The sequence below is a fragment of the Toxotes jaculatrix genome, chromosome 21 (genome assembly GCF_017976425.1).
Source record: "Toxotes jaculatrix isolate fToxJac2 chromosome 21, fToxJac2.pri, whole genome shotgun sequence".
Taxonomy (NCBI): Eukaryota; Metazoa; Chordata; class Actinopteri; family Toxotidae; genus Toxotes; species Toxotes jaculatrix.
In genome coordinates this window covers 6646336-6672316 of record NC_054414.1, presented here as the reverse complement: position 1 = coordinate 6672316, position 25981 = coordinate 6646336, and the positions used below count along the sequence as shown (strand labels likewise).

At 43.2% G+C, this 25981-nt stretch overlaps 3 protein-coding genes across 6 annotated transcripts; 2 read left to right on the top strand and 1 right to left on the bottom strand.

The window, feature by feature from the left end:
• Positions 1-442: 442 nt before the first annotated feature.
• On the top strand, positions 443-6267 carry rangap1b (Ran GTPase activating protein 1b). 4 transcript variants are annotated; one of them, XM_041029518.1, is made up of 17 exons: positions 443-521; positions 907-1025; positions 1124-1251; positions 1484-1543; positions 1674-1853; positions 2056-2190; positions 2360-2518; positions 2627-2740; positions 2836-2935; positions 3080-3164; positions 3298-3463; positions 3589-3672; positions 3778-3880; positions 4169-4257; positions 4520-4641; positions 4799-4864; positions 5000-6267. In XM_041029518.1, the coding sequence occupies exons 1-17, from the start codon at positions 445-447 to the stop codon at positions 5067-5069; spliced, it is 1857 nt and encodes a 618-aa protein (XP_040885452.1). In that variant the 5' UTR covers positions 443-444; the 3' UTR covers positions 5070-6267. The 4 variants fall into 4 exon arrangements, with proteins under 4 accessions (XP_040885452.1, XP_040885453.1, XP_040885454.1 ...); XM_041029520.1 differs by having other exon boundaries at positions 450-521; positions 897-1025; XM_041029521.1 differs by lacking the exon at positions 443-521 and adding an exon at positions 656-803 and having other exon boundaries at positions 897-1025.
• Positions 6268-6518: 251 nt separating this feature from the next.
• On the top strand, positions 6519-12907 carry chadlb (chondroadherin-like b). The gene is made up of 12 exons (XM_041029423.1): positions 6519-6532; positions 6701-6815; positions 8552-8728; positions 8825-9019; positions 9177-9332; positions 9426-9571; positions 9764-10045; positions 10132-10351; positions 11301-11574; positions 11654-12066; positions 12175-12341; positions 12610-12907. Exons 1-12 carry the CDS (start codon positions 6519-6521, stop codon positions 12905-12907), a joined length of 2457 nt encoding a protein of 818 aa, XP_040885357.1.
• Positions 12908-13122: 215 nt separating this feature from the next.
• On the bottom strand, positions 13123-22937 carry l3mbtl2 (L3MBTL histone methyl-lysine binding protein 2). The gene is made up of 18 exons (XM_041029600.1): positions 22835-22937; positions 21915-22354; positions 21630-21747; positions 21367-21500; positions 19213-19288; positions 19043-19116; positions 18418-18535; positions 18157-18291; positions 17867-17955; positions 17503-17749; positions 16844-16914; positions 16465-16569; positions 16153-16300; positions 15936-16018; positions 15564-15798; positions 15246-15311; positions 14982-15146; positions 13123-14887 (listed from the first exon to the last, which is right to left on the bottom strand). Exons 2-18 carry the CDS (start codon positions 22263-22265, stop codon positions 14559-14561), a joined length of 2544 nt encoding a protein of 847 aa, XP_040885534.1. The 5' UTR covers positions 22266-22354; positions 22835-22937; the 3' UTR covers positions 13123-14558.
• Between the last annotated feature and the right edge of the window lie 3044 nt (positions 22938-25981).

Here is a 25981-nt window from a genome sequence, read left to right as displayed (position 1 = left end):
ATGGCCCTTTTCACAATTAGGGTTTAAATATCTCCGAATACATATACCTTTCTTAGTTTTAATTGCAATCATGTGAAGATAATGCACACCAACACTCTGCTCTGCTGAATATTAATTCGAAACTACTGGCTAACTTATTTACATTGTTTTTTCTCTGTAAAAAAAAAATAATAATAAATTGCAAAAATAAAAAAAGTTAATAAAGAATTATAAAGTTTTTAAAAACGTGATGTGGTGGTGGTACTTTAGCATGGAAAGTTAAAAAAAAAAAAAGAACATCCGCTGATTAATTGAAATATTAATTGCTCAGTTATATTAGTGCCCGGATAGACCAAGCGGCGGGTTTCGCACAGTAACAGCAGGTGGCGGTAAAACACGTGTAGATCAGTTGTAGCTGACGTAAACACAATCAACGAAAAAGAAACCGGGGCGACCTGACGTCACATGGTTGAGCCACCGGCGCGCTGCACGGAAGGAGCGGCGTGTGATCGCTATCGTTTCCCTGGAAATTACTCTTTGTGGTAAGTTTTCAGCGTTAGTAACCATTTTCCGTCTTCTAATGAGAGTTTACGGCCAATTAAAAGACCGAGAGACACGAGACTTAATAAAGTCCCGTCTCACAGTCACACCAGGCTTAGTTTAGCTCGTGCTGTCAGCGTTTCCTATCTTTCACACTACTATTAGCTAACACCGGTGAAGCTAAAGAGCTAACCCGACTGTTGTTGATAGTTCTTGTGTTGATGTGAGAAAACGATCCGTTTCTAATGAATCTACTGTCACTGAGCATCATTTGTCAATTTCAGGTACAGTTAGTAGTATAAATGCCCAAACTGCTCATTTTAATGTTGAATAAGTCTCTAACATCTGATCCTTTTCCATTGTTTCACCTCTGGAAGTCTCTTACAGTGTCATTATGGCCTCAGATGACATTGCACAGCTGGCTGACAATCTCTCCAAGACCCAAATCGGGGATGGAGAGTTGAGCTATAAAGGCCTGGGACTGAAGCTGGATACCACAGAATCAGGTCAGATGCTGGGTAGCAGAGAGAGCTGGGCCTTGTTGTAGTAGCCATTGGACCCTGTTTTCTCCTCAGACATGATAACCTGTTTTATGTGTTTTCAGTGGAGGATCTGGTCCGTAAGATAGAGCAGTACGAGGGTCTGAGGGCTTTGCGCCTGGAGGGAAACACTGTCGGTGTGGAGGCAGCCCGAGCCATTGCCAAGGCTTTGGAGAGCAAAGACCTGCTCCAGGTATTCATCAGGTCATGGTCTCCATTCCCAGTAAAACAAACAGTAAATACACCACACGATTAGGCTTTTATTTACAAAATAGCTTAAGGCCAGAGAAAATGTTATGGTATTAGTGATACTAATGGGAGATAATATACTGTGGTGCTTTTTTAGATTTCATAGCCCCATTGTTCTAGTAAAGAAGACACACCACGCTGTTTCCTCTCTATTAAAAACTCTTTGTGTCTTTCAGAGATGCTATTGGAGCGACATGTTTACGGGAAGGCTGCGCTCTGAAATCCCAACAGCTCTGGTAAGAATTTCCACCACTGGTTTATTGGGTTTTCAGGATTTGTTTTGTGATGAAGCACTGGAACATATTTATTTGATTTACACCCTCAGAATGTGCCTGCTTCACATGTTCTTTGCTGTGCTTTCTTCAGAGGTCTCTGGGTAGTGCGTTAATGAGTGCTGGGGCCAGGCTGACTGAGTTGGACCTGAGTGACAACGCCTTCGGTCCGGACGGTGTGAAGGGAATCGAGCAGCTGCTGAAGAACCCTTCCTGCCACAGCTTGAGAGAGCTGAGGCTCAACAACTGTGGCATGGGAATCGGAGGAGGAAAGGTGAGCTCACAGACCTTTGTGCATTTTGACATATTATTGTCACGTTGTCATCCACTTTGAAGCGGCAGGCTTCAAATTGTACATTTCTGTAAAGTGTTCCAGATTTAGACTAAATTACTGCCGACTTTTTCCACACAGAACAGGTTTTAATATGTGTTTGCATCATGGTGCAGTAAGTAACTGTGGTAAATGGTTTGTGTAGATCTTGGCTGAGGCTCTGATTGAGTGTCACAGACAGTCATCAGCCCTCGGAGCTCCGCTCAAACTCCGAGTGTTCATCGCAGGGAGGAATCGCCTGGAAAACGAAGGAGCCAGTGCTCTGGCCAATGCCTTTCAGGTAGTAAACACACACTCTCAAACTGATTGGCAGGTCTTTCAATATGTGGACTAATTGCTAAAAATTCCCCGGTGTGTTTTGGACCATTGATCAAGCAAAACAAGGTGCTGCCTCAGGCTGTAAGTGATTTCAAATGGCAGCTCTTTAAACAGTTTTTGTTCCATTGAAGCTCATTGGCAGCCTGGAAGAAGTCCACATGCCGCAGAATGGTATCAACCATACAGGCGTGGTGGCGTTAGCTTCAGCCATGCGACATAACGCAGAGCTCCGTGTCCTCAACTTCAATGACAACACTTTCACCAAGAAGGGAACGCTGGCCATGGCTCAGGTAAGGCCTGTTTATTTTCAGATCTTTGCCAGTAAGAAGAGTAGGTATTCATGAATGTGTTTTAAGCTGACTGTTTCGGTACATGGTTTTCTCCTGTTGGCCGTGCAGGCGCTGAGGCATCTAAGAAACGTCCAGGTGATCAACTTTGGTGACTGTCTGGTCCGCTCTGAGGGAGCCATCGCCCTCGCTGCAGTCTTGAGAGAGGGACTGCCGATCCTCAAGGTGGGTTTAGCATTGAAGTCCAGCATTTTGTGCATCTTTGTGTGTGCTCTGTGAGCGGACTGATCACAGTGCTCTCTTTTGTGCCTTGTCTTCAGGAGCTGAATTTGTCCTTTGGTGAGATCACCGAGGCAGCTGCGTTAGTGGTGGCTCAGGCTGTCATGGACAAACCTCACATGGAGAAAGTGGACCTGAACGGTACACACACAAAATCCTGAAAAAGTTACAGAATTGATTGAAATGAATTGAAATACTGTCGGCAAATTGTATAAAAAGACTACGAAATAATTTGTACTAAAGACCTAAAAAGATTAAAACTACTCTGTACATGATTCTGATAAGGTAACTGTCTGGGAGAGGAAGGCTGTGAGGCTTTGAAAGAGGCTATGGAGAACATGGATAAAGGAGACATGCTGGCATCACTCAGGTAACGTGTGTGTTTGTAACGTTACATAATGTGATCAGCCTCACCTGAAGCTATTTTCATGTTGTTTACCTGCACAGTAACAAGTTAGAGCGAACATCAGAGCTAAACTTTTGTTGCTTTGAATTCACTGCAGTGACGATGAGGGAGAACCTGATGACGAAGATGAGGAAGGCGACGACGATGATAACGAGGATAATGTGAGTGACGACTGTAACGAAGACAGTGAGGACGACGGAGAAATTGTGAAGGAAAATGGAGTGAAGAGAAAAGAGGACAGTCCTGCTAAACTTCAGAGCCCAGTAAGACGATATTAAGTACACATTTTTATATTTCTCCATTTAGACATTTGGCATCTGAGTCTATTTTCTTCATCTCAAATCTAATACTTATCTTCGTCTGACTGTGACTTTGTGTCCACCTGCAGGAAGAAATCATGTCTTTCCTCAGCTGCCCCTCTGTTGAGAAGCTTCTTCAGCTCGGAGAGATGAGGACAAACCTGCTGCAGCAGGTGGAAATCTAATAGAGAAAAACAAACAGATATAAAGTGTCCCAGCAGGTTGTTTGCAGAGAGTGGATATGATGTGTTGCTGAGGGTCCTCTCTTTTTTCACCAGGCTGATGCATCTGACCCACACAAGGCTGCTGAAGTCGTCCTGAAAATTGCTTCTTTGTACAGTGAGGAACCAGAGACGAAGACAGCCGTTCTAGAAGCTGTTGGTGAGTAAAAATTCTGCTGTCACTCACCTTTTTCTTCTTTGTCTCATTTTGACCATGTTCTCACTTCTTACATGTACATCTTAACAAATGAATGAAATGTACAGTTTGTCCCAAGGGCACACATGTACCTTTAACATACTGCAGCTGGGCACACTAAAGTGTTTTGCTGCTGCTTCGATTGTTGCCTTCTCATTGGTTCAAATGGATGCAATAAAAATTGATGGCACAGTGTAAAGATAGTTACCTCTGCTGTCTCATTTAACTGACCCATCTCACTTTGTCCCACAGATGATGTGTTGAAAAAGCTCCTCTCTGGTTCAGCCCTCCAGTCAAACTGCGTCCTCTCCACCCTCCTGGTCATGATGGGACTCCTTAAGGTACAGTGCTGCTGTAGTTGGAGCTGCTCCAAAATGGATGTGATGAGAAAGGGAATACAAAGACTTATAATATGTTCAGTCAATCTATATATCTGACTATGTGCTGATGAGAGCAACTCTTTCTTATTATAAAGACTTTATTTGTATGTGTTTCCTTAGACAAACTGCTGAAGAATCTCAAATCACAGTTTGATATAACTCAGTATTCATTTAATCTTTGTTCATTAATTGAAGTTCTTACTTTGCTTGTTCTGTGTTTCAGGGAGAGGGGAAGATGAAGAGGGTGTCACTGGTCCCAGGTCAGCTCCTGTGTTTGGAACACGCTGTCCAGCAGGACTACTTCCTCCAGGATCATGTTGTGCTGCTTCGCATCTTCATGTCCAAGTAAGACGACCTCTCTCATGTGTCCTTCTTGTAAAGGTTTATTAACTCTGACCCGTGGTGTAAAATAAATTAAAATCATCAAGTGCAGTGTTGAGCCGTTCGTAACACAGAGCTCCTTCATCATGACGTCTTACTCCATGTGTGTGTGAATCCACAGGAACAGTGAAGCTCTGAAGTCCTGCGGCGCTGCAAGAGAGAGGCTGAGCTCAGCTCTGGAGAAGAGGTGCCACGACCAATGCTGATCCCACCAGTCAGCCACTGCCAGTACCAACACTGGAACACACACACACACACACATACATACGCACATACACTGTACTGACATTCTTTTTTTTTTTTCCATCAACAAAACCAACAGGGATGCTTTACACTTGAACAAGGGACTCAGACGACCACTGATCTCCACTCCTGATTTGTATATTTTATGAAGGCACAACAAAGACTGTCCAGAATTTCTTAATTCTTTATTTTTCTACTTATGCTTGTGACTTATATTTTTATAGAAAATGTAGATACAAATAATTAAAAAAAATAGAACTACACATCAGATAACCGTGGGGTAAATGTGTAAGAAAACAAAAAAAGAAAGTTATCAAAACTTTGAGTGGAGCTAACATTAGACAATGTCAGTCTGGCACTTTTTGCAACATATCGCTTTGCATTTAGTTTCATATAGTTTCAAAATTCGTCCATCTTTTTCCAACAAGGTTCTTACACAGCGATAGGAATGTCTGCATTAACAGGTTATTTCCAGATAAATATGGAAATTGCACAATAATATCTGGCATTGGGTTTTATCACAGACTTCTGATAAACACAACAACAGATTTGCAGTGGTTTTAAATGTGTATTTCACATGCTCTGATATCTGTTGTATTGAAAATGTGGTTGAAATGATAAGGCCAAGACAACTATACATATAAACCATACAGAATAAAGACATACAGTCTATAGATCATGATAAATGAGTCAGCAGTAAAGAGCTGACTTTATTGTTCCGTTTTAGTGATCGGCTGCTTCACATGCTGTTTTGTCTGTTGTTATTTTTGTGACATTGCTTATTTGAGAAATTCCACGGTGGAGGGAAAGAAGACAAACGTCTCGGACAGTTTGTCCAATCACAATCATCATACTGCTGCTCGTGAGGTCCAGTCAAGTCAGAGCACTGTGTGCAGCAGACTGTGATCAGGAATGGGCCGCACCACATACTCACCCATGAAGCTGAATACACAGCGGGTGTGTGTGTGTGTGTGTGTATTGTCCTGCACTGAGCACAGCCATAGCACAGAGAGCAGAGCTCAGGGGACCACAGTCACTTTTACCTGATGTTTCTTTTCTTTTTCCTTGATCCATAATCTACCTTACTGGAAAATGTGCTCTTATATGACTTTGTTGCGCACATTGAGTGTTACCTCATATAGCTGTTTTATGTGCTGGTGATGTGATAGAGCATTTAAGGGAAATAGGATGTGAATGGAATCCACTTTAATGGCATTTAGATAATAACCTCAATAACATTAGACTGTGTGTGGACTGGATTTATCCTGTCAGGATAACGCTTGTTTACCCGACATGCTGTTCATTTGAATTCCACTGTCTTAAATATAACAAATCTAACAAACCTGACTCTTTGTCCGTGTGTGCATCTGTCTCTGTGTGTTTGCTGAGTAATACATGGCACATATGTCTTTAGAAGGGTTATCAAGGAGGCTGTAAATGTATTTTCTTCAGTGATGATATGAATGTTTTGTTGCCAGTGGTAGAGAACCATGAATGGCAAGGATACTAAAAAGATCTGTAGATAATAGTAATGGAAGTATTTAACTTATACAGCAATAGTTGTTCGGAGCAGCTGTAAATAGAATAAGAAAGCGCAGATGGATCAAGCAAAGTCAGTGGAGACTGAACAGACATGACAGTGAGGTGAAACAGCTCCTTTAACAGGCTCAGAGAAGCAGTGTGTAGACTCCAGAGGTGGGAGCTGGAGGTGTGTGTGTGTAAGGTGGAGGGGGTGTGTGTGGGTGTGGGGGGGGATCAGTGAATGAAGGGATAAACGGAGTTTGTTTTGGACTGGGGGGACAACCGGGGGAAGAGCTGCAGAGGGAGCAGAGACCGTGAGAGAGTCAGAGGCCAGTAAAGGACCTGCAGCTGGACGGAACCACGACGAAACCATGGTGAGTAAGTGTGTACGCGAACCGGGTCCCTGTGTACTCACTGTGAATATGCAAACGATGTGATTTCAAACATATAAATTCAAATCGAGTGGCTGTTGTGGAGCACTTTGTAAATCAGAACTGAAAAGCAACGTGCTCGCTTATCCAAACGTGGACGCGCTTTGGTTTATTTCGCGCATTTTTGCGTCTAAACACAAACACATTTTAATTTCTATCACTGAAAACTACATATTTCCTTCTCGTCATTGAGTGCGGAAATTAAACTGATATAATTCTATAATTTGTCCAACTCAAGCAATACTGCAGGTTTTTGCCATCACCAAAACTTCTTTAAATCAACATCTTCACAAGAACATTAACAAAAGACTAAAAACAGGGAAAAATGTCACGATGTAATTTCGCCTATAAGCATTCGGAGCCGACGGAGAACAGTCCTCTCACCGTCCCTGGCCAGAGGACAAACATTTTTTCAGAGGAAACGCATTTTGGCACAACACCGGCAGGCAGGCAAAGACACTGCGCGTCTTTGTGCGCGGCCGGCGCGGCAGCTCCTCTGCGGTCTGGACTGTTGATCCCCGGGGGGACGCGGACAAACAGTCCGGCTGGAGGAAATTCCTCCGTCTCTAGTTTCTCGGCCCCTTTCTGCACAGGGGGTCGTAGGAACAAAAAAAATGGTATGCTGCTAAAATATCAAGGGTTTTCCTATAGGCTACTGTATAGTCAGGGCGATTTTCGTGGAACCTCGCAGGTGACTTCAAATGAACATAAATGAATTATTCTAATTTAACACTGTTTTCTGTGCTGATGCAGTCGCGGCTCTCTGTCCGCTTAGTCTCTGACATGAGTTGGTGCAGGAGTTTTGACAGACAGGCTTAGGCATGGTACCGCTTTGTCAGCCTTTTGAGAAATATCAGGGAGTGAAGCCGTGAAGCTTTTTAATGTCCATTCCTGTGGATCAAGACTGTTGATCCGACATGGGAATGTGGTTTTAAGGCATTCCAGTGAAGACTAGGGCAGCTCAGTCTGACCAAAGTGACATTAATCCCCACAAGTACAGAAGGATGGAGAGATTGTTCATTAAACTGAACTAATTTCCTAGTAAGCAAATGCAAAACAACGAGATACACAGCTCTCTCCTGCAGAGGTTGTGGTAAATGTACAGTATAGTGATTGATCCTGTCATAACCTGTACATCAATTAGTTTCACCAAACAATAGATTGAATCATTAAGTACGTTTCTCAAAATAAAGGCTCCTGATTGGTTCTGGGATCATTTTTACCACATGGGCGCCCCCTTCCTCCTAAAATAATAATAATAACATAAATAATAATCAACACCACACTGTAAAAATACTCAGTTACAATGTCCTGCAATTAAGATCCAAGTATTATCAGTTAAATGTACTTAAAGTAACTAAATAAAAAGTACTTATTCTGCAGGAAATTGCCTCCTGTGACTGAGTTATATGAAATGGGTTCTGTTCATAATAGGACAGCAGATTTAAAGGTCTGAGAAGTTTATACAAAAAACATTAGGAAAGTTAGAAATGGGCATTTAATGCTGACACTGTTTGTTTCTAACAACCCAGAGTCACAGATGTGAAGCACTGTACACAGCTCAGCAGGTTTTATACACTGTCACAGGCCAAGAGGAGCCTCTGTGAAGACTATAAACCATGAATTATCAGCACATGCAGTGGTCTACATGAAGTCACCTCTGTTATTTTCCCTCTCAGATCTGCTCCCAGCTCTGTCCTGACACCCTCTGGGTCCCACTGCTCAGCCTCCTGCTCCTCTGCACCCCTGCTGCACACACAGCTAAATGTCCACAGCAGTGCATGTGTGACCAGATCCAGCTCACTGTGACCTGCGTCAACAAGAACCTGACCCAAGTTCCTCCGACTGTTGACGAGGTTTGTTATTCCGATACACACACGCACACACCAACAGCTCTGCAGTGTATTTAGTTCCCATCTTGTTCTATCTAACGTGATCTCCTTCCTTTATAGATCACGGTGAAATTAGATCTTCGAGGCAACGACATCCAGGAACTTCCCACCGGGGCTTTCAAACACACGCCCTACCTGACTCACCTGTCGCTGCAGCGCTGTAACATCCGCAGGGTGAAGGAGGGTGCTTTCCGAGGCCTCGGCCGCCTGGTCTTCCTCAACCTGGCCAACAACAACATTGAGATACTCTATCAGGTGGGTCACACAAATGATGTCTCCCATGACAACCCCAAAAAAGTTCATGTCAGCATCTTTTTTTTCTTTATCACTTTTAGTTTTGCCTTTCTTGCTCACAGTTCTGACTGGATCAGGATAGAAACTTCTCTCCTGTCTTTGTCTTTTCTGAGTCCAGGAGTCGTTTGACGGTCTGTCCTCACTGAAGCAGCTTATGATTGACCGTAACCGCGTGGAGGAGATTCAGCCTGGAGCTTTCTCTCAGCTGGGCTTCCTCAACCTGCTCTCCATCACACACAATCAGCTGGTCTACATCCCCAACCTGGCCTTCCAGGTACAAACACAGCAACATTCACAAGATACCTGCAGAGTTTAAATCTCTGTTTTTGGGACCTTCATTTAAAAAGCCAGTCTCTGGTCCTTACAGGGCTTACAGAACATCAAATGGCTCCGTCTCAGCCACAACTCTCTAAACTACCTGGACACCGAGGCCTTCGCTGGTCTGTTCACACTCACCCGTCTCAGCCTGGACCACAACGAGCTGCAGTTCTTTCCCACTGAGACCATGACCAGGTAGGCTACTTGGTAAGCTGTGAGATCTACATAGGGTATATCACTGCCTGGGTTTAAGTGGCATCTATACTCAGCCACAGAGCTACACAGGACCCTCACACTGACTGTAAAACTACAATCAATCATAGGGGAAATAAATCTAATAGGAAATCATTCATTCCTAGAGCCACGCTTCTCCTTGTTGTTATCCAGACTGCCAGAGGTAACCCGCCTGGAGCTGAGCTATAACCCCATGACTTACCTTGGGGAAGAGGTGGTGTCCATGGCCAAGCTCACCCACCTGTTCCTGGACCACATGTCCCTGCAGGACATGGCCAACACAGCTGTTTTGAAATCCCCCAGCCTCAAACACCTAGACATCAGCTACAACCAGCTGCGGGTCATCCAGCCCTTCTCTGAGGGTTCACCAAAGCTGGCACGCCTCAACCTGGCTGGGAACCCCATCTACTGCAACTGCTACCTGCGTCCACTCAGGTGCAGCAGACCTTTGTGGATAATGAACCAACAGCATTCAGCTAAACACAGGACACTAATCCTTTTTTTTTTAAATTACACCTCAGGGAGTGGGCAATTCGTAACAAGGTGAAGCTAATGGGGACATGTGGAGGACCAGCTCATCTCTCTGGAGAAAACCTGGAAGCCGTCCACCCTCCGGAGCTGCGCTGCCAGAGCCAGGAGGCCATGCTGAAGGCAGAGTTCGAGGAGGCAACCAGGATCACACCCCCACCCACTGAGGAGCCAGAGAACAAAGTCAAGTGTCCTGCCAACTGTGTCTGCGAGGTGAGTGAGGATATCCAAGAAGGGAACGGAACTCTTTGGTTGAACAACTTGCGACCCAAAGACATAGAAAACTGTGTGAGCAGACACTGATACCAGAAAGCTTGAGAGTCAGGGGTGTGTCACTAATATATAAAAATTCATATTATATAAAATATAATACAGTGCCTGTAAAAAGTCTTCACCTCCTTGGATGTTTTCTCCTTTTATTGCTTAAATAAATGTAAAAATATAATTTGGCTTTTTTTGACAAGAATTTATTTAACTTTACACTCAAATTGAAAACATTTCTACAAAGTCAAAATGTCAATTAATTAAAAATATACCATGTAAAATAAAAAGTGATTGCATAAATATTCACCCCCTTTAAAGTGACTGACCTTATTCAGCAGAGGTCCAGCCAGTTTGTGCACATAGTCTCACAATTAGTGAAATGGAGATCACCTGAGTGCAATGACTGTGTCTCAGGTGATTGTAGTATAAAGACACCTGTGTGTGGAAGGTCCAGTCACTGGTTTATCAGTATTCCTGGCAACAACTACACCATGAAGAACACTCCAGGCAACTCTGAGAAAAGGTTATTGGAAAGTCTAAGTCAGTTTTGCAAAGAAGAATGGAGTAAAACTGCAGTGTCCAGATGTGCAGGATGATTGAGACTTATCCACACAGGCGCAGTGCTGGGATTGCAGCCAAAGACGCATCTACTGAATGACTTTAAGGGGGTGAATATTTATGCAATCATTTATTTTACATTATATATTTTTAATTATATTGTAAATTCTTGTCATTTTTTTTATATTGACCATGATTCCATTTATAAAAGCAATAAAAAGAGAAAACATCCAGGGGCGTGAATACTTTTTATAGGCACTGTATGAAAATGGGCACAGAAACCAAACAACAAATTTGGCAGTGTGTGTTCTCTACATTACCTTTACCTCCCTGTTTTCAGGCTGAGACACACCACTCGTCATGCGAAAACCGCAGTCACACCAAAGTTCCTCGTGGTTTCTCTCCCACCACACGCCTCCTCGACCTGCGCGGCAACCACTTCCACTACATCCCTAGCAACAGCTTCCCCGGCGTCCCCCAGGTTGTGTCCTTGCACCTGCAGCGCTGCAAGATTGTGGAGGTGGAAAGCGGGGCTTTCAGCGGGATGAAGGGACTGATCTACCTGTACCTGTCAGAGAATGACCTCACTTCCCTCAGCCCTGATGCCTTTAAAGGTCTTTGTAGAATGGCATTATTCTGACTTGTAGATGTGTCTTAATTCCAACATTGACTTCCTGTAGTTTAAATCCACAGGTCTCCCTCAACTGACTTACCTCCACCTGGAGAAAAACCGCTTCACCAGCTTCCCCAAAGGAGCCTTCAAACTGGTGCCCAGCCTGCTGGCACTTCACTTGGAGAACAACTCCATCACCAAGCTGGAGCCAGGCATCTTGAGCCGGGCAGAGGGTCTCAGAGCTCTCTACCTCACCGGGAACAGCATCAATCACGTGTCACCCAGGGCTCTGGACCACGCCAGTGACCTTGATACACTTCACCTGGGAGGAAACAAGCTGAAAGAGGTGCCCACCGAAGCGCTGAGCAAGGCGGGGAACCTAAGGGACCTGAGGCTGTCTGGGAATTCAATTCGCTGGGTGGGGCCAAATGCTTTTCAACCACTGGAGAGATCACTGAAGGAGCTGTATCTGGATAACGTGGGACTGGAGAAGGTGAGTGGGCTGTAGATGTGAGGTGCTTCTCTGTTAACTCTAGTCTTTCTCCTCAAACTCTTCCCTTTACTTCATCAAATCTCTGACTTGGTCTCTCTCACTCTCCAGATGTCACAGAACTCCCTGGCAGGCCTGGGTCCAGGGTTGAGAAGTCTCTTCCTGGAGGGCAACCAGCTGGAGGAGGTGCCTGACCTCCACCCTCTCACTTCTTTGGAGGTCATCAACCTGGCTGAAAATCCTCTGATGTGTGACTGCCCCCTGCTGCCACTACGCTTGTAAGACAATTACTATACACTGAGTGTAGATGGAGATAATTTAGGGTTTGACCAGCAGTGTTTTTGTCAGCTGTGTATTCAGCTCCCTAAAGGATAAAGCATATTGTACATCTAAAATAATGAAATTTTATGTGGTGCAATTCTTCTATGGTCTTGTTTTGGCAAATAGACTATTTACTAATCTGAAATGGTTTACTTAGTGTCTGAACTTCTCTGGATGTTGGGGCATTTTTCCAAATAATGGCCAAAATAATTTCTCTTCATCTAGGTGGATTGAGAAAGTCAACCTGAAGGTACGAGCCACCTGCGCTAACCCCCCTGAGCTGAAGGGTCGCAGGGTCAAGGACGTCCACGTCTTCAAAGCCTGCCCCGGAGGAGAGAGCCTCCCCTCCATTCCTACGCCAACCTCAAGATCCGCTAAGGCACCAAAGGCAACCAAACCCAAACCAATGCATCTCAACGGCCTCAGGCATGACAAAATGCTCAAAGCCAAATCCAAACTTCGCAAGAGTCCAAACACCAAACAGGCAGCAGCCAAGAAAGCCAAGAGACGCAGCATGGCTTGAACCAGCTGCTTTTGGAGTTTCATTTAGCTTCTGTACAATTTTTTTTTGTTTTTTTTTTTTTTTTGAGACCGCAGCTTCAAATAACTGACCATAGTTGAAATGTTTGAGATTGGATTTTACTTTCTAAAAGACTGTAACCTCTGCCAGCTATGAGCATATGGCAGTTTTTGGTTGTTTTTATTTTTTCAGTATTTCCTCTTCGCTGTCTAATCAATACAGAGCAAAAGGTCAAAGAGGTGAGGTAGCTCCTCAGCAGCTGTTTTAAAGTTTTAGCAACTTGAAGGAAGTAAACAAAGTGAATGTCAGTAGCACAAGTGCAACACTGCTGTTACTTGATTAGAAACATTCTTTGGCTTCATGCTTCTTTTCCTTAACCACTACATCACAATCTCAAGTCCCAGTTCTAAAGATAATTTAAGAAAACATCAAATCAGTAAATGGAGGAAACTTTTTTTATCAGTGATTGTATATGTACAATAAACAGAACATGTGGATATAAAACAGGAAAAAATAAAACATTAAAACAAATATTTGTCTTTTAAGTCCTTACAATCCAAAATGGGGAAAAACAAAGATCTTCAGAGTCATAGCTCAAGATCTGATGTTAGAATCAGCAAGATGAGTGAAGCTAAGCTCAACTAAAGCAAGAGAAGTCAGCTCTTTACACATGGCATTAGTGTGTAGTGGAACCAACACGGAGAAAGTGAGGTAGTAAACTGTCTAAGCTGGTCCTGATGCACTGTACGCAGTTGTGATTTTCTATAAGGTATTTAAAGTTAACATCCTTAATTTCATCAACCCCTTGTTTTTACACTACTTATGGTCTAATTTTCTGTAAGTCATACAAGTGTGTTTACATCCACACTGGATTTGAGCTGCCTGCTTATTATCCTTTTATCTCATTGATATCAGCGTTATAACTTAGTGATCACTCTCCTAATGCTGAGGTGTATTAAGTTACTGCTAATGTTCTCCTGCTCTTCCAACATTTCCTCCCGAAGCTGCTTCACATTAAAGAAAAAGAAAACTGGTGTAACACAAGGTGACTTTTACGGTGAAGCAGTCGCAGGACAGCAATGCATCTGTCCCACAGGCTGGCGCTGACCATGACTGGAGGCATTTTCTGTCAGCAGATCAGTTTGAAATACTGGAACATATTGTTAGAATTAAATTAAATTGAACTGAGATGTGCAAAGGCAGCACACCGACTTCTCAGCAAGGTCGCTGCCTGACCGGTGCTCTGCTGCTGGATGAAATCAGATCACTATTGCATTTACTGCTGGTTGACTTCTTTATTAAAACAATATGGGTTTGTTTGGCCGTGGCCCCAGAATTCTTGGACCTGCATTATAAAACCAAACTTCTCGTTACCACCAGTAACCACAGGCGTCACCAAATCAACTCGGACTGCAATTTTAAGGATTATCCCTTTAAACCACCAGTTTATAAGATACACTCCTCCTACTGTACCTTTTTAATTTGCTCTAAATACATCCCAGCCTGCATCTGTCCGTCTCCTCTCTGTCCTTTTATTGCCACATTGGCCTTATTTTACCCTGTCGTGTAGTAGTAACTGTCTCCTTGTGCCTCCACCCTTTACCCAGTTCTATATACTCCTCTCATCTCTCCATTCCTCCAGCCTCTTCAATATTCAATCCATGGCACTGTCATTTTCCTGGCTCCCCTCTTCTTGGTCCAGTGTTTGTCTTTCATTCTCATCACTCTGCTCCATGTTGCTCTCACCAGTAAAGCTCTCTTCCAGTGATCCCTGTTCTTCAGATCCATCTTCCGCCACTTTATTTTCCTCTGTCGTTTCATGCCCCGTGTTTTCCGAGCTGGTCTGCTCAGGCGTCTCATGTTGTCTCTGTTCCCCTCCCTCCTCCTGTTTGACTATGCCCAGACAGACTTGTTGAGGGTTTCCTGAAGGATCAATAGGGGTCTCCATCTCCACCTCTTCCACTTTCACCTGCACTGCAAAGACTGCAAGGACAGAATTAAGTCAGACACTTACCTAAATTGTTTCACGAAGATGAGGAAAACGTGAAGTGTGTGTTGTATGAGTTGGTCCACTTACTCTCCTGCTCCTCTGGCTCAGTCTTGGGCTGGATGAGTGGCACTTGAGGAGGAAGACTGGGGTCTACTGGTTCTGTAGGACTCTTAGTGCCAGTGACCTCAGGCTGGTTACCAGCATCATCTTTAGTTTGCTCATCCGAGAGCCTCTTCTTTGCATTCTTCTTTTCTACAGAAAGCACAACAAGGAGGTGAGGGGATCATTTTTCATCACCTTCATGTGAGAGAAAACAGTAGATCTGATGAATGTTTCTGAGTCCAAACATACTCTTTTTCCTGTACATAAAGGGCTTGCATTTCTTGTTCCGTGCCATCTGGGTTGTGTTCACTTCAACTGGAAAACAGAATAAAACGCCGGTCACCTTCATATGAAGTCAAAAACATCTCTACTGTACAGAAATGACCAGCAGCATCTCTAGAGTAGCAAGTTTTCTACCTCATTTGATTTATTTGATGTGTTTACATTGGATCTGAATTAGAATTCAACAAAACTAAGATTTAACCTCCTCAATAAAAACTGACCGGCTTAGGTGGACTCTCACTCTACATCCTGTAGCTTTTTCTTTTTAACATAAGATGCGATTACCGAGTCCAGGAGGTGGCTGGAGGTGGTAGCCCACGAGCTCACACCAGCCCACGGGGTAGATGTCTGGCGACTGGTGGTCGACCCACTGGTCGAACTCGTCCTCCCAGCCATCGAAGTGGATAAGCAGCAGGCGCCCCACGCAGCGCTTTACGGTGGCCACGCACACCAGGCATGGCTCCATCAGGTCCACTGCCTCCAGCTTCATGTTGGCAGAGAAGCCCTGACCTGGATAGTCCTGAGTGAAGACAAACTGCTGGTTCATACGCTGTGGCTTCAGATAAGGACTGTCTTGGTCTGCCCACGTGTTCAAGCTGTGGCTAAGGCAAAGAAACTGTGGGTGCAATTACAGTAACATGCGGACTTCTGTCTTACAGTGTTGAACAGTCGTGCTGGTGCAGCTTTAGCTTTGGTCTCCTTCAGGTATTTGTCCCAGGTGAAGGTCTGAGGGTCATAACCTACCAGGAAACAGAGACAGCTGTCATTAACAGGATGGTAAAGCAAACCAGCAGAACACAGCACACAGGTGGTGGAGACGAAGAAGTGTGAACTACGTTACTGACCAATTGAAGCAGAGTGTGTTTATATTTACCTTGAGGTACAGTGAGAGGGATGTTGTTCTTTTTACAGAAGTCTATGGGAAGGATGGCATGAGAGGACGCGTGGTAACAAAACCAGTCAGAACCGTTGTCCGATGCGGTGCCATCAATACCGACCATCAGGTAGCCATCCAACAGCACCTGGAGGAGAAACGGGGGCAGAGTCAGAGACGCAGGGGAAACATAAACAGTGTAGGAGTTTTTATTTTTTAACAGTGAATGCTGGCAATGTCATTTAATCCATAACCACCCAACTGTTCAAGCAGATCAAACCAAAAATAATCAACCAAAAACTGCTGTCTTACCTTGTGTACAGTGGCCACGCAGATATTTCCCAGGTTGAGAGGGTCAATGGCCTCCAGCTTCATTCCTTCTTCAAAGAAACCTCCTTCCATGTAGACGATCCTGGGCTGCAGATCACACAGTGGTTGACAAGAGTCTTGTTAAGTAGTGTGTGACTTTCCATAGGGAGTGAGTGCAGATTACTGTCACAGCAGTAATGGCCACAAAACTCACTGTTACATACTGGTTGACGTATTTGTAACTCCTGACGAGAGTTCAGTGCTAAAATAATGTGCACTTATTATTTATTATTACTGCTTTTGCTATGTAACCATCATTCTAAAATTATCAACAAGTGAGAAAAGTAGTTGGAACTGAATTGCTAAATTATTATATTTTTACCTTTTTAAAGAGCAGAAATGTACTGTAAGAGTTACCCCTCAAACCACTGGCACCAGCCTCCACAGAGCTTGCTATAAAAGAAAAGGAAAAGAGGGAATCCTTTAACATAACACATAAGAAAATCTAAAGGTTGAAATCCTTAGTTTGAGAGTGACGTCATTCACTTACAAGGGAAGCAACTAATAGCGCAGATCAGGTTTCATTGGTTTTGATCACTGCTTGTGATTTTCAAAAATACTTTAAGCACCGTCTGATGCCTGTCATGATGTATGAGAGTATGGACAGACAAATGGTCCACTGTAAATAAACCAGTGTTTTTGGCAGCCTTCCCCAACACAAAACCAAAACCTCAAATCCAACCAGCTGGTCTGATCAGCTGCTTCTCAGTGCCCTAATCAAGGACTGATATTGGCTAAACTTGCAGCCACTGACCTGTGACCACTAGAGGTTCAGTCTTCTTGCTTCTCCGGTGTTCCTACTGCTGTCTGCTCAGTTAGTTTGGACCTCCCTGTCCCTACGTCAAGCTTAGTTACATTTATTTTCATTCTCTTGCAGGTTACTCAAGCATGTTGCTGTTTTTATACTTTTACCCACGTTCCTCTGTCTATACTACATGCAGTCACTCTTATGTATGGATAAACTTAAAATCCGAGATTTACCAGATGCCTTAATGGCATGACCCACTTTGCTGGACCAGCCTAACGGGTGCAGGAGGGGACTCCACATGTGGCACCAGAAATCCGAGGTGGTGCTCTCGGGGAAGTCGCTCTGGTCTGCGTACACCAGATTGAGACGGCCACCGACGATGGCATGTATGATAGCCACGCGGGTCCGGCTCACGTGTTTGGGGTCCACCACCTCTACACGCATGCCTGTTTTGAAAGAGGTCCTCGTGTCCTCCGACAGCTGGGAAAGGGACACAAGGAGGGCGAGAGATGCTGATTATTTGTTTAATTAAGCCAATAAAATGAAACAATTCATCATACATCCTACAAATCTCTGCCAGGCAGCACCCAGTTTTACCTTCAAGTAGAAATCCACAGGCAGAGTGCTGGAGCCCACCATCTTTTTCATCAGATACTCCTTCCAGTCTGGTATGACTTGCTTCACATCTGTGGACACACAATTAGTCAAATGAGACCATATCCTAATGTAAATATATCTGAAATGAGCCAATCACAACATATTTTAACTGATCAGTACCTGCTCCAGTAAACCTGATAAAACTCTACTATCCAATGTCTCTAAATGGCCAAACCAGCACAGTAAGCTCTGCGTTTTCAAGGCAGCGCAGGTCAGACTCGCGTCCTCACCTTGCGGTGGCACCAGCAGCTTGCTCGTCATGGCGCACCAGCCAATCGGCTTCAGCTCTCCTGACACGAGGCTGCACCAGAAATCATGGCTGCTGTCATCCTCAAAGCCTTCGTATCTCAACAGAGCTTTGTATCCTGGAGATAACGGAGGAAGAGGAGGAAGAAGGTTACTGCTGCTGTCAAATTTATGATCTTATAAAACTGATGGTTCAGCGGAATAATGGCCTGTTACAATAAACACTGACAGACAGATGTGCACACCTGCGACCTGGATGACAGTGGCGATCCAGTAGACTTTACTGGGCAGGACAGCGTTAGTGTTCAGGACTTCCACCTTCATCCCCACGGTGATGTCGTCCCACTGGGCACACAGAGGTGCCTGCAGAGAGGAAGGTCGGATATTTCCTTACAGATCCTCAGTATGACTGCTTTCATGTTCTCTAGTGTCACACATGTCCAACTCAAATTATGATGTACGTTCATCTCCTGACCACAGCTCCGTTACATATCATGTAAATCCTGAGATTTGATTTTTCTTTCACCTTTTCCTTCATCTTACTAGTTCAGTTTGTCAGTTTTGTGAAATTATACATAGTTGCAATGATCAATATAACAACTGACAAATCTGAGTCACCTCACATTTATGAACTGGAATTTTTCATGATGGTGTTTATACTTTTTGTTCACATAAAACTTTGTCCAGTTTTAAGATGCTGAATATTGTCACACACTGTGCTGCTCTAATCAAGAGTCTTAGAAAACCTTTTCTGGTTCCTCACTTCTTTTCAAAGACATTAAATATTAAATTATTGCAATATAACTGTGACACTATACAGTGTCTGTGCAGTCCTTGATCCTTGATACCATCTGCGTGTACAGGACTCACATGTCTGAAGCAGGACACGGACGCAGCCGGGGATGCTTCCTTCTCCAAGTAAGCGCCCCACTCAAAACCTGATTCTGCAGAGTGGAAAGAGAAGAGGAATCATGATCCAGGACTATGTGCACTTTCTCCTTCACATTACTCCAGTGTGAGTGAGAGATCAGAGCCCTTACCATCCGGTCCTGTTGGGGCTGGAGGAGCTTTGTTCATCTTGTACAGCACAGTAGCTTTCTTTGAGGGCGGCTTTCCCTGGAGAGAGGAGCACAAAGAAAGACTGTCAATCAAGAACTGAAACAATCCGCACAAACAGTCACAGGACTATTCTTTTATCAGACTGTCTATGTATTGTTGGAGTAAATAATTTATGATACGATAAGTGCTGTCCAGGGGAGAATCTTTTCTGACCAATTTTCTTATGATATTTCCTGATATGCAAAAAGAAGAAAGACACTGAAGTCACCTGTGGCTGTGGCAGATGCATCTGTGCATGCAAATGATTTGACTTACAGTTGGTTCAGAATTCATAGGTGTACACCATTATAATGAAAGGAGAAAAGGAGGACTAACAGCAGCTTTAAAATTGCTAACTTTTTTTCCGATATTGCAGTTTTCAATTTTCACAAGAATGAAGAGACGTTTAAAAAAAAAAAACACACACACACACACACATGAATTACAAGTTACAGCGCCATCCATGAAGAGGAACATGAGCTAGTATTAACTGTTTTCTTTATTGATCAATTGCCCTTTGATTAATTAAATTAATATTAAAATGTCAGCAAGTAGCCAAAAAAACTTTTACTAAACCCAAAGCTGATGTTTTTAAATGCCTTGTTTTGTCTGTCCAACAGTCCAAAGCTCACACGTTTAGTTTACTATCACAGAGGAATAAAAAGCAGCAAATACTCACACGTGTGAAGTTAAAACCAGCATGTTGTCACGTGCAAAAATGACTTAAATGATTGGTTCTAAATACTGCTAGTTAAATCTGATTACCTCCCTATTTTCTTTTTTAAATGAATGTTATTGATAAAGCAGAATAAATATAAATCATATTACTGGGATCTAATGGTTTTATGCCGGTTTAACCTCTGAGAGCAGGATTGGAAACAATTGTATAACCACTTGGCTGCATTGGAAGGTCCTAAGAAGACACACCTTTATTCTAAGACGGCAGGTGGTCTCTGAATGAAGGAGCTGAGCCACTAAACGACCGTGTGCAGCACACCGACTAACTAACTCACCGCTCGATCCAGATAAACGACACCTGGAGCGGGGTCACCTGTCTCTGAGGTGTGGCTGAGCTGGGAGGGGACGGCGGTGCTCTTGAGGAGCCGGGCCCTGCGGGACGTCTGGTCCAGGTTGTCGTAGTAGTCGTCGGACAGAAAGTGGTCCTGGCAGACGAACAGCTTGCTGAGGACGCGGAACGGAGTGTTTACATCCATGTGCAGAGCGAACAGCCATCGCCTCAGTCTCTCCGGGTCGCCGAGGGGAAACCGGTGAAAGACGAGGTCGGGTCGCTTCGTGTTCCAGCAGGTATCCACGCAGCACTTGTGAACCATTTGAACAGCTTTGGATACGCGAAGGTTTGCGTTAAATCAAAGGCTGAAACGAGCCAGACACGCCCTCAAACGACCCCCTCATGTCGGTGATGTGATTTCAAGTCCAGCGCGGTCTCCTTCTTCTTCTCCTCCCACTTTTTCTGCAGTGGTGACCTGTTAACAGCTTTTAGCTAAACACTGCCACCACTTGTTCGAAATGAGAAATTGTGCTTATAGAAATATAGTCCAAAAAAAAACACAACGCGTTTATTAGATTTAAGATACCTGTTATGTCAGGATGAACAGATTAACAGATTAATAGTTGCTGCTTTTTTGTCTTATGTGATAATCAGCTGGATGTTTGCATTTTTCCGCTGTTGGTCAGACAAGACAGGCAAATTGAGGACATAACATTTGGACACCTTTAACATTAACTGATTGATTCAGGGGAAAAAAAAAATCACTGGTTCATCAATATTTAAACTGTTAGTTATTCTCACTTTGTTTTGCATTCTTTGTTTTGCATTCTCACTAAATATTCTTGTTTCAAAAAATGCTTAAAAACTTAAGCTCAATGATGAAACTGTGCACAGCTAAAATCATCATTTTGAAGCAGGTGGGAAAGATTTTGTTGTGCCTGATAGAAATGGAGTACGGAAGCGTTCAAACTCTCAAAAAGTGTTCCAGTGTTCGACGGAACTACTGATTTTGTGAGTGCAACAACAGTGCAACAAATTCATCATTCAGTGTAGTCTGTGGGGAAGCAACATTACAGTTTTTCCTCACCTGCAGACGGGCCAATATGGAGGACTTCTTGGAGTTTGATGAGTAGGAGCGCGAGCAGGATATACTGCAGAAACGCTTGGTCTTCGAAAAGAAGGTGCTAATGTTGCCGGTTGTGCCACACATCTCACACACCACTGCAAAAGTAAATGAATATTGTATAAAACATCACCTAACTTAATGGACAGTTCCTCTTACTATCGCTTCTTTTAGCTCAGGACAGTATAAAGTGTCCTTTTGAGCACTCAACCTTTGTTGCGTCTCACCTGGTCGTTCTTCTCTGTTTTTTTCTCCTGGCTTCACCACGGCTCTTGTCAGACGTTCTTTTTCACTTTCTCCATCAGTATCATCAAACTGAATGGGTGCCAATTCATTTAGTTTGGCCTGTGAAGAGGGAAAAAAAAACAAAGGGGTGAACAGAGAGCATGAAAGCGAATGATTTAACATCACACATGTAAACAACCCAGAGGCTTGTTTAAAACTCTCAGAGCAGCAGGAACTCTCCCCTTCTCTGCACTGACCTTTACTGGTCCACGATAATAACTACTCACACTAATGTTACACTCTCCTGGCTCAGCTGTAATGCCCCGGCGTTGAATTGCAGGTAGGCAGTTATCGCATCCAACTCCACTGCAGGAGGAACAGAGCGGACGGACAAACACTGTCGGAGCAGCTCCTGGCCTCAGCCTCAGAGCCCATGTGGGTGGTCTGGGCTCAAAGTACTCCTTGCCAAAATGCTCGCTGCAGAGGTGAGAGTTGGGTGTGGCGACCCACTGGGTGCGAGTGCGCTGGACCTGCTTCTCCCATTTGCGAAACTCCTCAGGGTCCTTGGGAAATTTAAACAATGTCACACCATCTTCTGCAGTTTTGCCACATCCATAGGCCACACAGTGGTAAGGCATCCTGTCAAGAGGACTGTCAATGACACACAGTCCAAAGGAGGACCTACAGTCGATGCATTCTTGAGTTGTAGGGCGCTGTTCTATGAACTCTGGAGAGGAAAATAATGACTGTGTTACAAAAGTATTTTTGTACTGTAACATTCACTTTTAGGTAAGACTAGTTTCTGAATACTAGAGATGTGAAAACAGCTGATCAACGGGGGCAGATAGAGCTGAATGATAGGTCATATAGGATCTACGTTGATTCTTGGTCCAGTATTTCTTGGTATTAAATGCTGCATTACAGTGATCCAGTAATTTCTAATTGAATGAAATTAACAATGAATAATGTCCCAACACGTTTGACCAAAAAAAAAACGCACACTTTAAAATTACTTTAGCTGTTAAAGTCAATGCAATGAACAAATTGTTGGCGCTAACAGGTTAACAACGAGAGTCGAAACATAAACAAAAGTGTGACTGCCTCACATGCTACTATACATGAAAGCTAATTGCTAACAACGCTAACAGCACATTTGTGCAGTTATGAAGCAGCAGTCTCCTTGTTATTACTTTAAACGGCTACTTACAGAAGCTAATAATGGCTACACACTCATCTGAGTGTTTAGCATAGCCACTAAACTCTTTGGATAAAAGTTGTTGAGCTAAACCTTCGTAGCTCCCCGGCACTGTACTGTGGTCACCTACCTTTGACGTCATCGTTGTTACTTTTCACGCGTGGACAGAGAATTATGGGAGATGATGTTTTAGCTGAGTTGGAGGAGAACCCCCAATCACAAATAAATAAATAAATAAATAAATCTATAAACATAGAAGTGTTAAGATGTTGGTGTGGTTAACAATTATAAAAGCAGAAGTTAGTGGTAGATGTAGTAGTAGTACTGCAAAATTGTATTTATTTCTAATTTTGTACCACACTGTCATAATTACAGCATATTACTTCATGCATGCATGCTATTTTTCTGTATGTATCTGTAAACATATTCAGCAGCTCCCAAGGCAGTAAGAAGTAAGTTCAGAGAAAAATCTTTATTAGTCAGAGGACAGTGCATCTGGTTGATGATAATCCAGTGGTGAATAGAAACACAAAGTGATTTAGCCCAGTGTAACTTCGAGAAAAGGTCAACCTGACCAGTGACATGGAAAGGAAAAAAGGTACTGAGAGGATAGTCTGCAACTTGGTGTGAGTTGTAACTGAATGTATTTACATATTCATGAAGGGTTTGGGTTTATTATCTCATGCATATACAAAAAGTTTGGTAAGGTATGGGCCTAAAATATATATATTAATCTTAATCTTAATATTAAATAATAAATACTGTTACAATCCTACCTATCTATATAAGGTCCCACAATTCACATTGTATGCCAGGACAGTGGTGTCAATAAATGGAAGAAGTTTGGAACTAACAGAAGATCTAGATTTGTCCTTATGGCCAAACTGAGTAACTGGACAAGAAGGGCCTTGTTCAGGAAGGTGACCAAGAACCTGCCAGAGACAATCAGGCCTATATAATAGAATGACCAGTGAAGTTGCTTTGAGTAAAAGACACATGATGTCTCTGTTTGGACTTTGTTAAACAGTGTTTAAAGGACACTGAGAGCATGAGGAAAAAGATTCTCTGGCCTGATGAGACCAAAAATGAAGTCTTGAAATACAACAACACTATGTCTGGCAAATACCAGGCACTGTTCATCACCTGGTTAATAAAATCCCTACAGTGAAGTATGGTAGTAACAGCATTATGCTATGGGGGGGGCTTCTCAGTGGCAGGGACAGTGTCACTGGTCAGAACTGAGGAAAGGATGAATGCAGCCAAATACAGAGAGGTGCTTGAAGAAAAGCTGATCCGGCTTGCACGTGGCCTGAGACTGGGGTGATTGTTCACCTTTCACCACAACAGTTCACTGTGTGACCTGTATGCTTCAGGTCCTGTATGCTTGTCCTGAGGCTGGAGCAGCTTCAGGACAAGTCTCTGACTGTCCCTGAATGGCCCAGACTTAAACCCCTTAGAATATCTGTGCAGAGACCTAAAGATGGCAGTTCAGAGACGCTTCCCATCCAATCTGACAGAGCATGAGAGGATCTGCCAAGAAAATGGGATAGACTGCCCAAAGGTGTACAAGACTTAACCAAGAAGACTTGAATCTAATTAAAATCACCCTACTAAAAATAGAAAATCAGTGCCTCTGTGACAAAAATCTCAGCATTTCCATTTCAAAACATTACAAATAATATCACCAAACTGAACATTATCACCAGTACAGGTCTCAACTCATTTCACAGACCTCAGAACAGGTCAATATTCATCAACGTAATACACACATTAAGGATGAAACTACATGTATACATACACACATGCACATGTACACAACAGATGCAGAGTTAATACACTGCAAATGCATATAATGTGATTTACTTTGATTTCCTAGAGTATCTGCTGAGTGCTAAACAACCAGTAACGTCTGTGCTTAAAAGGTGCAATGCAGCACACTGGGAGTGAGTGAATGCAGGGTCTATAATGTATGGAAAGATTACTTTGAGTTACTGGAAAATGTTAATAGAATATGTCCCTCATTTCCTTTTTTTGATAATGACAAGGTGTGTCTTAACACTTTAGGCACTATTGCATACATTCTTGGCTAACAATGGTATACATGAAGCCACTTGATCACTATAGTCTGGTTCTAGGTGTCAGACTACAAGACAGTGAAACAACCAAAGGCCAGAGGTGGATATATCAACCTTCAGATTCTTTAAAAGAAATCTGACATCCGTCTGGCCTCCCTCTTTGAGTGAATTGTTTGCTCTCTTGTGATGAAGTGGTTGGTTTTCAAAGTAATAGTGCAGTACTGCTGTTTCTGATGTAGGCTCAACAGTAACTGAAATGGTAGGGGCCTTGACAAGGGCCATGCATGACAGAGGCCTTGGCATGTAAGGTTTGGACAAAAAGTGGCACATGATAAAGATGGAACTAAGTATAATTTCATTATCAGATTTTTTACAAACAAGCTCCGACAAGTTTGCTTCACCTTACATGTGTATGCACAATATAAAGCTGGGGGCTGAGAGGGTTTTCGCCCCGGGGCCTCCTGGTGGGTTAATCCAGCCATGATTGTGATCCTTTGGGCATCATACCAACACTCCCCAGGTTTGATTCCCAGTAAAACATATGCTTATTTGGTCCTGTCCCCCAAGTGTTGTGGCCTTATAGCAGTTAAACACATTAATGGATGTGGCAACTCACAAAATATTAAAACTGCACTCAGTGCAAAACAGGAACAAAACTGCCTGAAAAATGCTTTATGAGATTCTAGTGAAATGTAATAACTCTGATTGTAATCTGTTGCTGTGTTTTCTTCATGCAGATGGACCTGATTATAAAAATTTATGGGTGGAGGACCTTTGAGGCCATGTGTTGTAGGCAATTTATATATTTGAACAAGTTGTAACCTGTTTAATTATGGGAGAATTTCTCTGTTACAAAGACAGTGATTGATTTGGTGTGGTGACCAAAACCTAGAAAAACCCTCACATTGATAGAGGCCCATGTTTTCTGAAATAATGACTCCATTCAGTGTACATATTTATAATACATACATGTCATTTGATAAGTTTTTTTTAAATACAGCATGCACCAGCCAAAGGCCTGAATCAAACATTTTTTAGCAGTGACAGACAGTTAATATGACATCCAGGTCATATGCTCTTCCAT

Excerpts from the sequence above, each read along its gene's own strand:
- rangap1b (XM_041029518.1), top strand. The coding sequence starts at position 445 with ATGGTTGAGCCACCGGCGCGCTGCACGGAAGGAGCGGCGTGTGATCGC. Across the intron at positions 3,464-3,588 it reads CTGCTAAACTTCAGAGCCCA|GAAGAAATCATGTCTTTCCT; the intron begins GTAAGACGATAT and ends GTCCACCTGCAG. Across the intron at positions 3,673-3,777 it reads GGACAAACCTGCTGCAGCAG|GCTGATGCATCTGACCCACA; the intron begins GTGGAAATCTAA and ends TTTTTTCACCAG.
- chadlb (XM_041029423.1), top strand. Across the intron at positions 10,352-11,300 it reads CTGCCAACTGTGTCTGCGAG|GCTGAGACACACCACTCGTC; the intron begins GTGAGTGAGGAT and ends CCCTGTTTTCAG. Across the intron at positions 12,067-12,174 it reads ATAACGTGGGACTGGAGAAG|ATGTCACAGAACTCCCTGGC; the intron begins GTGAGTGGGCTG and ends CTCACTCTCCAG.
- l3mbtl2 (XM_041029600.1), bottom strand. The coding sequence starts at position 22,265 with ATGCCTTACCACTGTGTGGCCTATGGATGTGGCAAAACTGCAGAAGAT. Across the intron at positions 18,292-18,417 it reads CACTGTCATCCAGGTCGCAG|GATACAAAGCTCTGTTGAGA; the intron begins GTGTGCACATCT and ends CGTTATCTCCAG. Across the intron at positions 17,956-18,156 it reads GCTGCTGGTGCCACCGCAAG|ATGTGAAGCAAGTCATACCA; the intron begins GTGAGGACGCGA and ends GTGTGTCCACAG.